This window comes from Botryllus schlosseri, chromosome 16 (genome assembly GCF_051294905.1).
Source record: "Botryllus schlosseri isolate E-star chromosome 16, Bs_hap1, whole genome shotgun sequence".
Lineage (NCBI taxonomy): Eukaryota > Metazoa > Chordata > Ascidiacea > Stolidobranchia > Styelidae > Botryllus > Botryllus schlosseri.
The window spans coordinates 19,516,354-19,532,752 of NC_137251.1; the positions used below are offsets into that span (position 1 = coordinate 19,516,354).

General features: G+C 41.7%; 1 protein-coding gene across 1 annotated transcript; it reads left to right on the forward strand.

Moving 5' to 3' along the window:
- The first annotated feature begins 7,306 nt into the window (after positions 1-7,306).
- On the forward strand, positions 7,307-8,984 carry LOC145458234 (uncharacterized). The gene is made up of 3 exons (XM_080336554.1): positions 7,307-7,415; positions 8,455-8,587; positions 8,811-8,984. Exons 1-3 carry the CDS (start codon positions 7,366-7,368, stop codon positions 8,952-8,954), a joined length of 327 nt encoding a protein of 108 aa, XP_080192680.1. The 5' UTR covers positions 7,307-7,365; the 3' UTR covers positions 8,955-8,984.
- Positions 8,985-16,399: the final 7,415 nt, after the last annotated feature.

The window sequence follows — 16,399 nt, forward strand, 5'->3', positions numbered from 1 at the left end:
CAGACTGTTCTGAGTCAAGTGTACCTGTTTGATGCTGGTGTGATCAAACTAGATGACCTTCACGGTCTTATTGATCATTCCTATCTAATACCGAATACTGTGCACGCATATTTTCTGTACCACCATCACTGCCGTTTGTTATGTATTTTGGTTCGATGAAAATAAAGACTCTCTCTCTCTCTCATTTAGGTTGTTTAAAGATGAAAAGGCGGAGAAAACGCCAGGTTACCGAGTCAGCTCAGCACCACCAATGTACAATTGTGATTACGTTCGGTTGTCACTGGTCAGGTGGTGGTATTGTATCACCATCGATTCTGTCTGACGTCACTGTTATTAGTTACTGTATGTATTTCGGTAATTCTAAATATAGGCACTATCTTTCTCTCTCTCCTGTTATGACTCAAACAGTGAGCGCTCACTATTATTCATGCCTCTGAAGCTCTGATAGCCTGCTGCCACTCCTAAAAATTCAATGAACCTGGTTTTATGCTATACTTATTGTCACACTGATTCCAGATTATAAATATGATGACCAAAATCATTGTTGCCTGGCCAAAGCCCAATTAATGGCTGTAAATAACCGGGCATCCCTAAAAGACGGAGAAGCGGAGACAGCGGAGGCAGCGGAGAGCGGACCCTAAAACTCGGAGAGAGCCAAAAATGCCGATTCCTAAAAGACGGAGATAGCGGAGGAAGCGGAGAGCGGAGCTTTCGGTCATTGACCTTTATAGACACGCGCATACGCAACTCTAAAACGTGTAGACGGCGGAGAATAACGGAGAAGTCAGCCACGCGAGTTTCAGGCCAATTTGGTGACTGATTGCCCATCGATGAGATGACATAGCGGACGGTTATAATATACTGAAAGCGGAGTTCGGGGCGTAGCGAAATATATTTCGAAACAGCAGAGAATAACGGAGATTTCAGCCATGCGAGTTACAGGCCAATTTGGTGACTGATTGCCCATCGATGAGATGACATAGCCGACGGTTATAATATACTGAAAGCGGAGTTCGGGGCGTAGCGAAATATATTTCGAAACAGCAGAGAATAACGGAGAAGTCAGCCATGCGAGTTTCAGGCCAATTTGGCGACTGATTGCCCATCGATGAGATGACATAGCGGACGGTTATATCGTTATAATATACTGAAAGCGGAGTTCGGGGCGTAGCGAAATATATTTCGAAACAGCAGAGAATAACGTAGAATTCAGCCATGCGAGCATCAGGCCAATTTGGCGACTGATTGCCCATCGATGAGATGACATAGCGGACGGTTATATCGTTTTATAATATGCTGAAAGCGGAGTTCGGGGCGTAACGAAATATATTTCAAAACAGCAGAGAATAACGGAGCAGTCAGCCATGCCAGTTTCAGGCCAATTTGGTGACTGATTGCCCATCGATGAGATGACATAGCGGACGGTTATAATATACTGAGAGCGGAGTTCGGGGCGTAGCGAAATATATTTCGAAACAGCAGAGAATAACGGAGAATTCAGCCATGCGAGTATCAGGCCAATTTGGCGACTGATTGCCCATCGATGAGATGACATAGCGGACGGTTATAATATACTGAAAGCGGAGTTCGGGGCGTAGCGAAATATATTTCGAAACAGCAGAGAATAACGGAGAATTCAGCCATGCGAGTTACAGGCCAATTTGGTGACTGATTGCCCATCGATGAGATGACATAGCGGACGGTTATAATATACTGAAAGCGGAGTTCGGGAAGTAGCGAAATATATTTCGAAACAGCAGAGAATAACGGAGAATTCAGCCATGCGAGTTACAGGCCAATTTGGTGACTGATTGCCATCGATGAGATGACATAGCGGACGGTTATAATATACTGAAAGCGGAGTTCGGGGCGTAGCGAAATATATTTCGAAACAGCAGAGAATAACAGAGAATTCAGCCATGCGAGTATCAGGCCAATTTGGCGACTGATTGCCCATCGATGAGATGACATAGCGGACGGTTATAATATACTGAAAGCGGAGTTCGGGGCGTAGCGAAATATATTTCGAAACAGCAGAGAATAACGGAGCAGTCAGCCATGCGAGTTTCAGGCCAATTTGGCGACTGATTGCCCATCGATGAGATGACATAGCGGACGGTTATAATATACTGAAAGCGGAGTTCGGGGCGTAGCGAAATATATTTCGAAACAGCAGAGAATAACGGAGAAGTCAGCCATGCGAGTTTCAGGCCAATTTGGTGACTGATTGCCCATGCCCATCGATGAGATGACATAGCGGACGCGTGTCGTATGACAATTTAACTGATGATAGTTGGGGAATATTATACTGAACTACTTTCTACTTTACAAAAACCTAATTGCAAATGTAATTAGTTCATCCAGAATACTGTTCAGGTAGATGTTGAAGTAATTGCGAAACATTACCACTTCAGTAAGTAGTAGGGATGGTGTGAACCTCTGAAAGGTTCAGGTTCGTGTGAACGCGAACCTTTTTGAAAGGTTCTGTGTGAACGCGAACGTGAACCTCATGACGTCACGTGACGTCATATTGCTAATTCCAACCCTATATTTCAGTGGTCGGGAACCTATGGCTCGCGAGCCATATATGGCTCTTTTGGGTATAAGATATGGCTCTTTTACAAATTTTTAATTTTGTACCCAATTTATCAATATTAGAACAACTAGATAGTTAATTTTCATAACGGCCAGAATCATTATTCTCGTGGCAACATATACCTGCTTTTGAGAGGTGAAGACAGTGGCATATCGCGGGTTATAGGCTCAGACATGCCTTTTCAAAATTATCAAATTCAAGTTGTTGCCGCGTTAGCGACAAATAGCACTCTCGAATTCAATGTACCTAACAACGTAAGCTTCGAAATGTTGATTGACACGCTACGTTGATTGATCAAAGAGAATAGCAGACATGGTGACGCCTAATGACAATGCCGTTTCAAATACACATTGTGTTCATGAACTACGGAGAGGAATTACCTGCCTTGGAAGTGACATTCACGACAACAAATTCAAATTACAACGCTATCCGTGTAGCACCATTAGAACGTAGGTATGTGGCTCTTCTGTGCGTTGGTTAATTACATCGACTATGCGGTATAGTGGGCTTCGTTTAGTAATGTAGCAAATCGTATAGTAAATAATATATATGTCAATCGAGATGCACCACCTGCGCGTCTGTGTACGCCCCTGGATGATCAAGAATAAGAATATCCTACGCATTTTTTTTGTCCAGGGAAAGCTAGTTTTTTTAGCACTACTGAGATGCCTAAAAGAAATAAAGATGGTGAGTATCGTACATTTCAGCAAGAATGGACAGAAGAATTTGCATTTGTTGGAAAAACAGATTCTGCAGTGTGTCTTATATGCAATAATAAGATTTCGTCAATGAAACGGTCGAATATAAAACGGCATTTTGAATCGCGCCATGCATCGTTTGCATCCAAATATCCAATGGGAAACAAGAGGCAGAAAGCGTGCCAAGAACTGTTACCCGGACAACAAGGTGACTGCAACTCGGCTAGCTTGGTTGGATCTTTAGCAATAGTGAAGAATGGAAAGCCATTCACAGATGGAGATTATGTTAAAAGATTTATGCTTGATGTGGCTAATGAGTTATTTGAAGACTTTAGAAATAAAGATCAAATATTCAATAGAATAAAAGAGATGCCTCTTTCCGCCAGAACTGTTCATGACCGTACCATCATGATGGCAAATCAGGTGGAGGAAATTCAGTTGAAGGATATTGATACAGCGACATACTATTCCCTCGCATTGGACGAGTCGACGGACGTAAGTCATTTATGTCAGTTCAGCGCGATTGCAAGATACGTCACAGGTAACATAGTACGCGAGGAAAGTCTTGCTGTCTTACCAATGAAAGGAAAAGCAAGAGGGGAGGATTTACTCAGGTCTTTCCTAGATTTCGCAAGAGAGAAAAAATTGCGATTGGATAATCTTATTTCTGTATGTACTGATGTTGCTCCATCTATGTTGGCAAACACAAAGGATTTGTAGCGCTTCTTCGCGAACATGAAAATCGACGCATCCTAAGCTACCATTGTATTCTGCACCAAGAAGCACTTTGTGCACAAACGTGTGGCAAACAATTTGGTGAAGTGATGAGTGTTGTTTTTTCGGTGGTCAACTTCATCGTTTCCCGAGCTTCAAATCATCGTCAATTTAAAGCGTTGCTGGATGAAATTGGCAATAATTATCCCGGACTGGTTTTGCACAGTAATGTGCGTTGGTTATCAAGAGGAAAGGTGCTCAGCCGTTTTGCAGCTTGCTTGGAAGAAATAAGGACTTTTCTCGAAATGAACAACGTTAAGCATCCTGAGCTAACTAATAACGACTGGCTCCGGAAATTTTACTATCTCGGGGACATGACAGGACACTTGAACCAGCTAAAGATCAAAATGCAAGGCACCGGTAATACAATATTATCTCTTCAACAATCAGTGTTTGCATTCGAAAGAAAGCTTGAGCTATTCATTGCGGGCATTGGAACGGGTCGTCTGTTACATTTTGAAACGTTGAAAGCATTTAGAGATGCTTTCATTACAAGTAACCCTACCCAACAATTTAATATCCAGCAACTGGTTGCTTTCACAGATAATCTTCTGCAGTCGTTCAAAGAACGCTTCGAAGAATTTCGTGAGCGCTCTTCTCTTTTTAAATTTATCACTCATCCGCATGAGTGTGTTGTGGACGAAGTGGACTTGAGTTATATCCCTGGTGTCTACGTGAGAGATTTTGAATTAGAAGTTGTAGATTTGAAAGCTTCTGAGATTTGGGTGAACAAATTCAAGTCACTGAATGAAGATTTGGAAAAAGTTGCTCGGCGGCAAGCAGAGCTTGCTAGCAAACACAAGTGGACGGAAATGAAAACACTTCAACCCGTAGATCAGTTGATCTTGAAAGTCTGGAATGAGCTTCCTGTCACATATCACACCCTGCAGAGAGTATGTAGGCTACTGCTGAAGTGACCATGTTCGGCTCCACCTACGCATGTGAGCAGTCTTTCTCGCATTTAAAAAACATCAAGACGAACCTACGATCTCGTTTAACCGACTCCGGCTTCTCGAGCGGTAGGTCGTGGGTTCGATCCCCGGCCGGGTCATACCAAAGACTCGAAAAATGGTATCCGCAGCTATCCTGCTAGGCGCTCAGCAATCACGGATAGCATGGAGGAGAAAAAAAAACGGGGGCGCAGACTAGATGACCTCATGGGGCCGTATCGCAACTCCGTCGCCAAAGCATCTCGATGGTGCAGGCGAGAAAGAATATCATATCTCTCTCTCTCTCTCAGACTACAAAGCCATCAATGACACCATGCAACACCAGAACTGCAAAATGCGTGCAAATAGCAGATTCACACTTTTACTGTTGTCTACGATTGTTGATTATGCTTGCAAATCGAAATGTTTCAAAATACCATTGCATAGCTAATTGAAATACAAATAAATGAGCATGATCAGTACGAGTTTTTACAGAGAAAATATGTCGCGCACGATGAATATCATGCAGTGAACTTCGATTTTGTACCACGATGACGTCACGTATTTTCAATTGTGACGTCACAGTTGATTGATAGATATGGCTCTTTTGGAATTGCAATGGCAAATATCGAGCAAATATGGCTCTTCAGACGAAAAAGGTTACCGACCACTGCTATATTTCAATGAAATGATAGCCTATATTAATGTACACGATACCCAGCGACGACTCGAGCCACATAATGGCACAATGCTGAAGTACATATTGACGTTTTGAACGTCGCTAAATGTATCAACTGAGGCAATCAAATGGTATAATAATCCCATAAATCAATATCATCCGTCGCTTCGCCAACAATTTCGACGAGGACTTGCCAGGCAATATAAGCGTACGCCTTAACGGTCTATAGGCCAGACCCGAAAATGTATTCGGCGTCTGAGTATTGCTACATGGATATTGCGTAGAGTGTAAAACGGTTTTCCATACTTGCTACCACTATTACTCCATTAACAAGTTATACAACAATAGCAAACACCTCAATGGCACGGATTTGGTTTTTATGATACAGTAAACATGTGGTGAAGACAAGATTGACCCCGTACGATACTAGATTTTTACATCAGAAAACGATATCGATTGAATAAGCATCATTCGCTATCTACATGTAGTGTATTTCGCTCTTGATATTGTGTGATTGCCGGTCAAGCTTACAGCAGAGAGTCACTAAATATTCACAAACGGAAAGCTGGATATTTCGAGCAAACTTTTGTTAGAAAGTAAGTAAAATTTTTGAAATTGTCAAGGTGTTGATCGTTTATGCTGCCAGTGCCATGCATAGAGTGGTTCGCAGTTGAAATGCAATAAATGTGAACCAAATAAGTTATAATGAAGTGAAAATTGTAATATATATGAAAGAGGTTCACAGTGCAGAACCTACCAAGGTTCTGTTGTGAACGCGAACCTCAAAATTTCCGAGGTTCACACACAGAACGCGAACGTGAACCTCACGTTCACACCATCCCTAATACGCAGTTCACGCAGTTCACACGCATTTATTATCTGTCTGAAACGAGTTTTAGCTTACTCTATGAAAGTAACTCGGAACGAAGGTTGCCAATTATATTGGTGAACAGCAAATAAATTATATAGTAGCCAATTATTCCACTACATCAATAATGATACAAACTGATCTGAGAACAGCTGCGCAAACTCCATATTATCTGTCCGAAAATTCGCATCTTTGTGACGTACGTCCAAAGAAGACCATGAATTGACTATGACGACATTGAGGTGTTATTTCTTTAATTAATGGACAAGCGTTCAACTTGATGTATTTGGGATTTGAGATACGAAATCCCGTCCTTCACATTCGCTCCTTTATCAAGGATCACAGATGAGCTTTCGCCGCTTGTGATCTGCGTTCCAAATGTTGGAAGTCACCACGTACTACCGGAAGCAGTACAGATTTTGCTTCCAAGGCCGCCTGTTCGATGCTAGTCCAGGTCGTCAGCTCACGCGAGCAAAGTGTCTCCTTCAGGTACCTGATTACTAAACAAACTTGAACACTCCAGACTTGATACCTGAGCACCAGAACAACGTGGGAGAGTAAGACCTACGTGATACCTGCATGATCTGCGTGACCTGCGTGATCTGCGTGGCCAGCGTGAGCTGCGTGAACTGCGTGAGCTGCGTGAACTGCGTATATCCACAGGGTCCGCTATACTTGAATCTGCATATGTGATGTGAACTGCAATATGTGGACATTGGACACCAATATCAGAAAGTCGCTTCGGCACTATTGCGTCACAGTAATAGTGTCAGGCAAAAGTCACGAACAATTAAGGAAAATGAAATTTGACGGTAATAAGAATGCCGAGTCAGTGCTGTGAAGTCGGCGAACATCACTGCATTGTGGAAAGGTTAGCGTTTATTTGATTACTCAACTGCAGTTATTACGAGTAAATTTGCATCCCCGTTGCAGATGTAGGCTATATGTAAGATTTTCACGTTGGTATAATTATTTGGTGAATAAGCATAAATTATAGAGTATTTTAGGGAAAATTTATACAACTTTATTCATTATTTTTTGCGCTATGCGTGATTTCATGTTGCCAGATATCTTGATTATTGGGTAACCCCCCCAAAAAATATTCATAATTTATAGAAATAGGCAGTCCGGCGTCGACCATTACCACGCCACGACGTACCAAGAGTTCAATACATATGAAATATTAGGCCATGTATAACATGCGATTCCGAAAAGTGTGCCAGAACGATCGGTAGCGAAAAAACTTTGGTCCCAAAAGATTGCCCCTATCCTGACCGAAAACTTCGATTTATATAGCCTACATGTATGTTTAGTTGTCAAAGGCGCCTAAATGGCTGGCGCCGAATGTTCCCGTCCTGGCAATCTCACAAGACAAATGCCACGCCGCAGAGAAAAAATATCTTCCAGTGGAGAAATACCAATTTGAAATCATGTCCATCTTTTAGTTTAGTTCGTTTGGGCAATTTCAATATCTTTCGACATGGCAGACAGGAGGTCACGAAACAACATCATGCCACGAGGTCGGTAAACCAACGCGCCCGCCCGAATATGTTTAATTATTATATAAGGGCCCTACATTTTCCGAGACAACACCTCACTCATCCCTACCGCGGTAAATTTGAATACGTGGGCAGAGATATGCACTTATATATCATGCAAGTTATGAGTAGATAGAGACAAATCGTGCTGCCCGTCATTCCGTATGCGAATATAACTTGCACAGTGAATGCAATGAATACTCAGATACATACGAGATACCACAATCTCAACGAAAAGAGTGTGCATTCACACCCAAATTGGGGTACACGAAAACAAAACAGTATATCACGGGTGGTGCAAGGCCCAAGGGTGTGAATCCACACCATTTCCGCTAAGAGTCCATACTGCAACACTGGCCAATTTTTGTCTAGAAATATATGCGATGGAATATCCAGTGATAGTGCTTGCGACTTGAAAGATAAAAGGATTGAAGAGTTGGAGAAATTTGTAGAGATTTTGTACGAGAAGGCCAAACTTCATGAGGATAACATCGATGAACTTCAGGTTACATTAAACAGTATTCAAATATTATCTTTACCACCCATGTGGTAATATTTCTTAGATTAATCACGTCATTCAGAGTGTCGTCACAACGTATGTATTATTCGAATCATATACTTTGCTAAATATGCCTGCCGACCCGCATCAATCTATAACTGCTGTATCTACAACTGTATATTTGTACATGTGGTGTAACGGAACACCTTATGTGTGCTTCTCGTTCTAGGAAAGGCTGTACGTTCACGAATACGGAACTCCGGGCACCTTCCTAGCAAGCATCAACTTCTATATAACTCTCTTCAAATGCACAGTAGTGCCAATCATTCTGGTTGAATTGATATACAATGTGATTTTTTCTGCATTCTCTTGATTCTTTGGAATAGACACAGTAACTGTGTGATGCGTGCTCCATATAATCGGCTAGTTGCGGTAGAGCTCCAGAATATGGTCTACATTTTCGTCATTGACAATTGTCCTTTTAATGCGACCGGTCTCGAATAAGAACCAACAATAGACTGAGTTTATGCGCCATAGATGTCTTCAGCACGTGCAAATTCTATAATTTCAAGTTCCCGCGTACTGTACGATACTGCGTGATTCAGGAATGATCAAGATTCGGTATCAGCGCACCCAAGACTCTGTTCATGTCCATCGGATTGGTAGTCATCATTTCATACTCAACTACAAGTAAAAGTTTTCAAAATATACTTGAAGTAGAATAAAACGTACTTCATTACTGGCAACCTCTGCTTAACACGCATCAAAATTGCGAATATTATTATTATAAAAATTCAGCTCGAATTTATTTTGTAGTAGCTTCAATAGCGAAAAAGCTGAGGGAGGTAGTGTCTTCTACAATTCAGGGTATATATATATAATTATATATTGATACATCTACAGGGGTGGCGTTGTTAAAAATTATCCTGTTGCAACTTGTTATATTTTGTGACCTACCATAGGCCAGTCACTAAGTAGGGTTACCATATTTTGTGATCCACCGAAGAGGACACATTTTTATAAGTGACACTTACAGGCATTGAAACGGGATATCTCGACGAAAAGCTCTTGGTTGACTAAACAAAAAAAGGTCATCTTCTCGAGCCGGTACTTAAAACCCTGGTTTCCACGGGTAATTTCCGTTCGGTTGACCTTATTTTAATCAACCTTCGCGTCAAATGTATATAGAAAGCCAGTATTCACGTGTCTTTTCCGCCGACATAAGCGTTTCAGCTGTCAGTGTGTTCTTAACCTACTACCCGATCACAGCAATAAAAGAGGGCGATTTGCTAACAAAGAGGACATTCGGGAGTCCTCGGAGGACTATATCGGTTTTCTTGAAATAAAAGGACAAATCGTCTTAAAAGATGACATATGGTATACCTACTATACTCATAATATATTGTAATTGCCAAAACCTACGAGACTAAACTAAAAGAAAAACGTCTTTCGTGAGACGGACACGATTCCGAGTTAATATTTCTTCACGAGGTGCATAATTTTCTCAGATTGTCAAGACAGGACTATTCGGCGCCGGCCAATTAGGTGATAACATGAACAATGGACGATTAGACATAGACATAAATCGATCGTCTCGGCCAACATGAAGGAAGAAAAACTTTCAAGTAGTTCTACCCGAACATGCTATAAACTTATGTTTATTTGAGAAATAATTTAGGGCGCCTTCGAGCTCGCCCTCCGACAAATTCAGGGTTTGGGTGCAGATATGGCCCTTTATTGTAGGGTTACCATATTTCTGTGACACAAATTCCGGATACTCATTAGCGCCCACTAGAGGATTTCAAAATGAGTTATGACGTCACACTTGCAACGCTTTGCTCATAGACCCGAGGTGGTCACGATATGGTTCAGGAGTATGTTGCTGAGTGTTGTGTAACCAGGACCCAAATCAGATTTTTCAGCCCCTTCCCACCCAAATAAACAATGATTTTGAGCCCACCATAGGGTCTTCGATGCAATTTATTGGGGGGGGGACTTGCTATATGAATCTGGTTTCTATATGCATCTGTGTTTTTTTAAATAAATTCTGTCAATAATATTGGTTGTTCCATATATTACTATAGTTACTACTCTCCACCCACATGATCAGATTTCGCGGTGGAGCTGGTGGAGGAGGATGATGAGTCTGAAAATACAGGGAACATTGTACATCGTTAAGTCATGTTCATGTCCCACCGATAAGATTGTTTATCAGCCTTATGCCGGTGCGCACCACGTAGCGTTCTAAACATCCAGTGGTTTCTTACCTTTTATGGTCACGACTCCATCTACAACAGGGGTTCTCAACCCGCGGCCCGCAGACGTTTATTTTGCGGCCCGCGACATCTTTCATTATAAACGCAATTGCCACTGGCACGATGTTGCTGGTCTCTAGTTCAAGAGAATTCTGTTGTGTAGTACACTCTTAAGGAGTGTTTAACTCAGATACAAGAACAAGAAACGGGAAATTAAACGGCGGGAACTGGGTTTGTAACTCTGTTCGGATAAATCAATTTGCTTTCTCTGATATAAATGGAAAACCGATGTGACATATTTGTCGAATAACTGTTTTCGTAACGAAGCGTAGAAGCTTAAAATTATACCACGACACTTTCTTCTGAAGTTATACGTATCGCCTGATGTTTGAAAAAACATTGCTAGCTAGTTGTCAAGCCCACCAATCTATATTTCGAGGCATTGTTAAAATTGTCGACTATGTTACAGACGCATGGTTAAAAATTGCTTGGAATATCACTAAACCCATGAAATTGGCCAGGGAAGGTGTGATTTCAATAAAACGAATATTCGCTGCTTCCAATACTTTAAAGCAAGGACAACATCACCTGACAAATTTCGAAGTTACAGTTGTCTGATTCGACCGTGACCAGAAGAGTAACAGCAATTTCAGTCGATCTTTCATCGCATGTTCTAAAATACGTTGACGCGTAGACTTCTTTAGCCTAGCATCGGACGAATCCACTGACTCCATAGACATTACAGAGCTAATTATTTATCTGGTTGCTTTTATCAGAGTGGACACGCTGGCAGGGCAAACGCGGGTAAGGACCAGCGAAAAACATCAACTTAACAAAGCTGAATTCTTTCTGTATTGGTGCAGGGCTCCATCCATGGAAGGAAATGAGTAGGGTTGATTGATTTGTTCAGAAATACCCGGACGCCAAACTTCTTCTCATATCAGCACTGAGAGCTCAAAGTGATAATGGCCTCTGTAGCGAAAAAGTTAGGCTTCCGTAATTTTATACTTGCTCGCTCACGCATTGAAACAGAGACATCGGCTCTCTGGTGGCAGGGTTTGAAGGTGCAGCATATCCCGACTAGGCAACCAATGCAATGCACGCTCAATGACGGGATATGCTTGCGCCGCTGGGAGATAATATTCTCACAAAAAAACTGCAATCTTGCGACCTCTGTCCATTAATGCTTTCGGATGCATAAAAATGTACTAAACGCCCGTATACGACTGGTAAATAGGCTATAGTAGCCTAAATTGAATAATAGCCCACTAATACATGGGAATAATGTTCTGCGGCCCGCAGCGTCTTTCGCTGTTAAAATGCGGCGCGTTATACGAGGTAAGTTGAGAGCCCCTGATCTACAATTTTAAAATGTTCCGTGGCCCGGATCAAAATTTGACGAGCTGATTACTAAAACAAGTCAGCACCTTTGCCCAGACTAACTCACGGGCTATTTTGGAATCTGGTTACGTTCAACATATTCGCAAACCCCAGAATAAAGGCAAACGACCGCCAAGTTTGGAACCACTATATCTCGTTGAATAAAGCATTTAAACGGCCTTAACGATCTCTAGGAATATACCGTTATCCTATAATAGCGATTACAATCAATCAATCAATCAATCAGGTTTATTAATATTTTCATCGTTTCAAAACATCACAAGACTGCGATACAATGAAAAGAAAGGAAGGTGTCGAAACAACTTGAAGTAGCCTTTAATATAAGACACCCACCTTAGCCTATAGGCGAAGTAAAGAAAAAGAGGCATGCACACTGAATGAAAATTAATGCAGAGAATGTAAGACGCAAGCGACAAAATGAGGTGGCATGTGGCGGGAGGGATGGGTGGGAGGGGAGGGATGCGAGCCCAAAGGGAGCACAAAATTATTTGGTGAATAAGCATAAATTATAGAGTATTTTAGGGAAAATATATACAACTTTTTTCATTTTTTTTTGCGCTATGCGTGATTTCATGTGGCCAGATATCTTGATTATTGGGTAACCCCCCCAAAAAATATTCATAATTTATAGAAATAGGCAGTCCGGCATCGACCATTACCACGCCACGACGTACCAAGAGTTCAATACATATGAAATATTAGGTCATGTATAACATGCGATTCCGAAAAGTGTGCCAGAACGATCGGTAGCGAAAAAACTTTGGTCCAAAAAGATTGCCCCTATCCTGACCGAAAACTTCGATTTATATAGCCTACATGTAGGCTATGTTTAGTTGTCAAAGGCGCCTAAATGGCTGGCGCCGAATGTTCCCGTCCTGGCAATCTCACAAGAAAAATGCCACGCCGCAGAGAAAAAATATCTTCCAGTGGAGAAATACCAATTTGAAATCATGTCCATCTTTTAGTTTAGTTCGTTTGGGCAATTTCAATATCTTTCGACATGGCAGACAGGAGGTCACGAAACAACATCATGCCACGAGGTCGGTATACCAACGCGCCCGCCCGAATATGTTTAATTATTATATAAGGGCCCTACATTTTCCGAGACAACACCTTACTCATCCCTACCGCGGTAAATTTGAATACGTGGGCAGAGATATGCACATATATATCATGCAAGTTATGAGTAGATAGAGACAAATCGTGCTGCCCGTCATTCCGTATGCGAATATAACTTGCACAGTGAATGCAATGAATACTCAGATACATACGAGATACCACAATCTCAACGAAAAGAGTGTGCATTCACACCCAAATTGGGGTACACGAAAACAAAGCAGTATATCACGGGTGGTGCAAGGCCCAAGGGTGTGAATCCACACCATTTCCGCTAAGAGTCCATACTGCAACATTGGCCAATTTTTGTCTAGAAATATATGCGATGGAATATCCAGTGATAGTGCTTGCGACTTGAAAGATAAAAGGATTGAAGAGTTGGAGAAATTTGTAGAGATTTTGTACGAGAAGGCCAAACTTCATGAGGATAACATCGATGAACTTCAGGTTACATTACCCACCTTAGCCTATAGGCGAAGTAAAGAAAAAGAGGCATGCACACTGAATGAAAATTAATGCGGAGAATATAAGACGCAAGCGACAAAATGAGGAGGCATGTGGCGGAGGGCGAGGTCGATGTTAGGTCGTGGTCCGGTAATCCTGAAGACTGGCTAGTATTCATTTAGAAGAAATTGCTTGAATTTCGATTTGAATGTGGACATGCTCGACGACTGTCGGATAGCCGGCTAGATGCTGTTCCACATTTGGGGTCCGGCATACTTGTATAGCCTATTCAGTCCTCGTCATATATGGTAGTTGCTCTTCGTTGACGCGCGTGTGCTGTACTTGTGCGCTTTTGTCTCCAAGGTGAAGTAGTCGTTGAAATTTGAGGGACATTGACCGCAATGGAACTGATACATAAACTTTGCAATTTCTAGCTTCCTCATATCTTCTACAATTAGGCTTATTCCAGTAAATGAAGGTTGTATTTATTTATATTTTATTGCACTATTGCGAGGGTGGTAGTCCCCATATTAAAATCAATAAATGTGAAAGTAAATCGTTCGCAGCGCGACGAAAAATATCATGCATCAGCATAAACATTCCCAAAAATAATGTGTTCATGTTAATTTACGAAAAAATTATGAGCCTACGTCAAGTCTTCAAAATTTCGGACATTCTCGTTCATAATTATGTTATAACGTATAGAGTTACCATATTTTGAGATCCTAAAAACAGCACACTTTTTATAAATTCTGAAAGATTCCAGCACCGCGGACAGGAAAACTGCATGGTGACTTAAAAAAGTCATCACTTTGGCTCAACTCCCGAACTATCTGCTTTCTTATGATAGTGTGAGGTGTAGACTAAAAGGGTCAGCCCTTCTGCTCAACGCCCGATTTAACCTATTTATTACAAAACTCTGATGTTCGCTGCGTCGGAGTCACATTTTTCAATGCATTTTAATCCTTTTCAGAGAAAAAGAAGACAAATTCGCCAAAAAGAAGACATTTAGGCGTCCTCTCCGAGGACACTTTCAATTTATCGAAAAAAGAGGACAAATCCTCTTAAAAGAGCCCTCCTTTAGGGGGATTTGCCCTATTTTCTCGGGTTTTTGAAAATGTCGTCCGAGGACGCCTAAATATCCTCCTGTTTCGGCAATTCGTCCTCCTTTATAGGCTAGGTTGAAAAGCTAAGATATTGGAGGGATTCGAATGAAAAAGGGCATAAATGACGCTATAAGTAGGAAATTCGTGGTTCGAACGAAGGTGATGACATTTTTTTAGTCAAACAACCACAAAGTCGGAAAAAATATACCGTTTTCCGGATTTTACTTCAGTATTGTTAGTCTGAGAATTTTGAAAAAGTGTACTGTCCTCCTTTGGCGATTTTAAAATATGGTAACCCTATGTATGGTAACCCTATTACGTCATATTCTGATTTCTGTAGCTCACTGAACTAAATTTGATATAACATAGTGTTATTATAGAATTTTAACATCCCATTGTGTCATCGTTCCAGCATCCTTCTGTCGCAATGTCGTGGTGCATCGTACGAAACAAAATTCCAAATAAAAAATAACAGCACACACTGAGAAAATCTGTGTGTTTTTCCGTTTAGAAATTGTATAGGGTGACGCATAACTTGGACTCAGCCGGCGTAAGCAAATTTCGTAATACGCGATTTCAGGAATGATTCGCATTCGTGGCTCCGTGAACCGCTCCTCCTTGTTTGCCGGCACACCCGTCGAATGTTAACGGAGATTTAGATGTGTTCATAAACAGTTTGACATGAATTTCAAGTGTTTCCGAAAGGTGCCATGTAAATTATAATTTATTGATTTTTTGCTCGATGTGTACGTAATTTTATGTCGATCGTCGGTAATGAGAAGCAGCGAAAACCAGTATTACCTGTTTCACTTTGGCTGTTGAATATTGGCAAACGGCTATACCTTGTTATGTCATGCGAGACTTATAGTTATTGAGTGTTATGGTGAATCGTGAATTAGGTGTTTTAGGTAGCCAAGGAGAAAATAGAAAATTGGGCACTTCTTCGATAGTAGGTAGACATCGAAAAGTGTTCACCATGACCACCAATGAATGTTTTCCATGAACACGAACAAAAATTTATAAACGTCAAAATAGATTGTTTTTGCGTTTGGAGAGGGTTAGGGTCAAAGTTGGGTTTAGGGTATCCCAAGATTAGGGTGGGAGGGGGGATACTAGGCTTGGGGTTATGGGGATATTAGGGTTGTGGGAGGGGGGATATTAGGGTTGGAGGTAGGTTAGGTTCAACGTTGGGATTAGATTACCCCTAATCGGGGTTTAACCCACCTCCAATCTCCCTTTCACCCAACCCTAATATCCCCTCTCCCACAGCCCTAATATACCCTAACCCCAACATCCCCCACCCACAACCCTAATATCCCCCCTCCCGCAACCTTAATATCCCCCTCCCGCAACCCTAATATCCCCCCTCCCACAAACCTAATATCCCCCTCCTGCAACCCTAATATCCCGCCTCCCACAACCCTAATATCCCCCTCCCGCAACCCTAATATCCCCCTTCCTAATCTTGGGATACCTAACCCACCTCCAACCCCCCT

Coding starts and splice junctions, on each gene's coding strand:
- LOC145458234 (XM_080336554.1), top strand. CDS start 7,366: ATGCCGAGTCAGTGCTGTGAAGTCGGCGAACATCACTGCATTGTGGAA. Junction 7,416..8,454: donor CATCACTGCATTGTGGAAAG/GTTAGCGTTTAT, acceptor ATTTTTGTCTAG/AAATATATGCGATGGAATAT. Junction 8,588..8,810: donor ATAACATCGATGAACTTCAG/GTTACATTAAAC, acceptor TTCTCGTTCTAG/GAAAGGCTGTACGTTCACGA.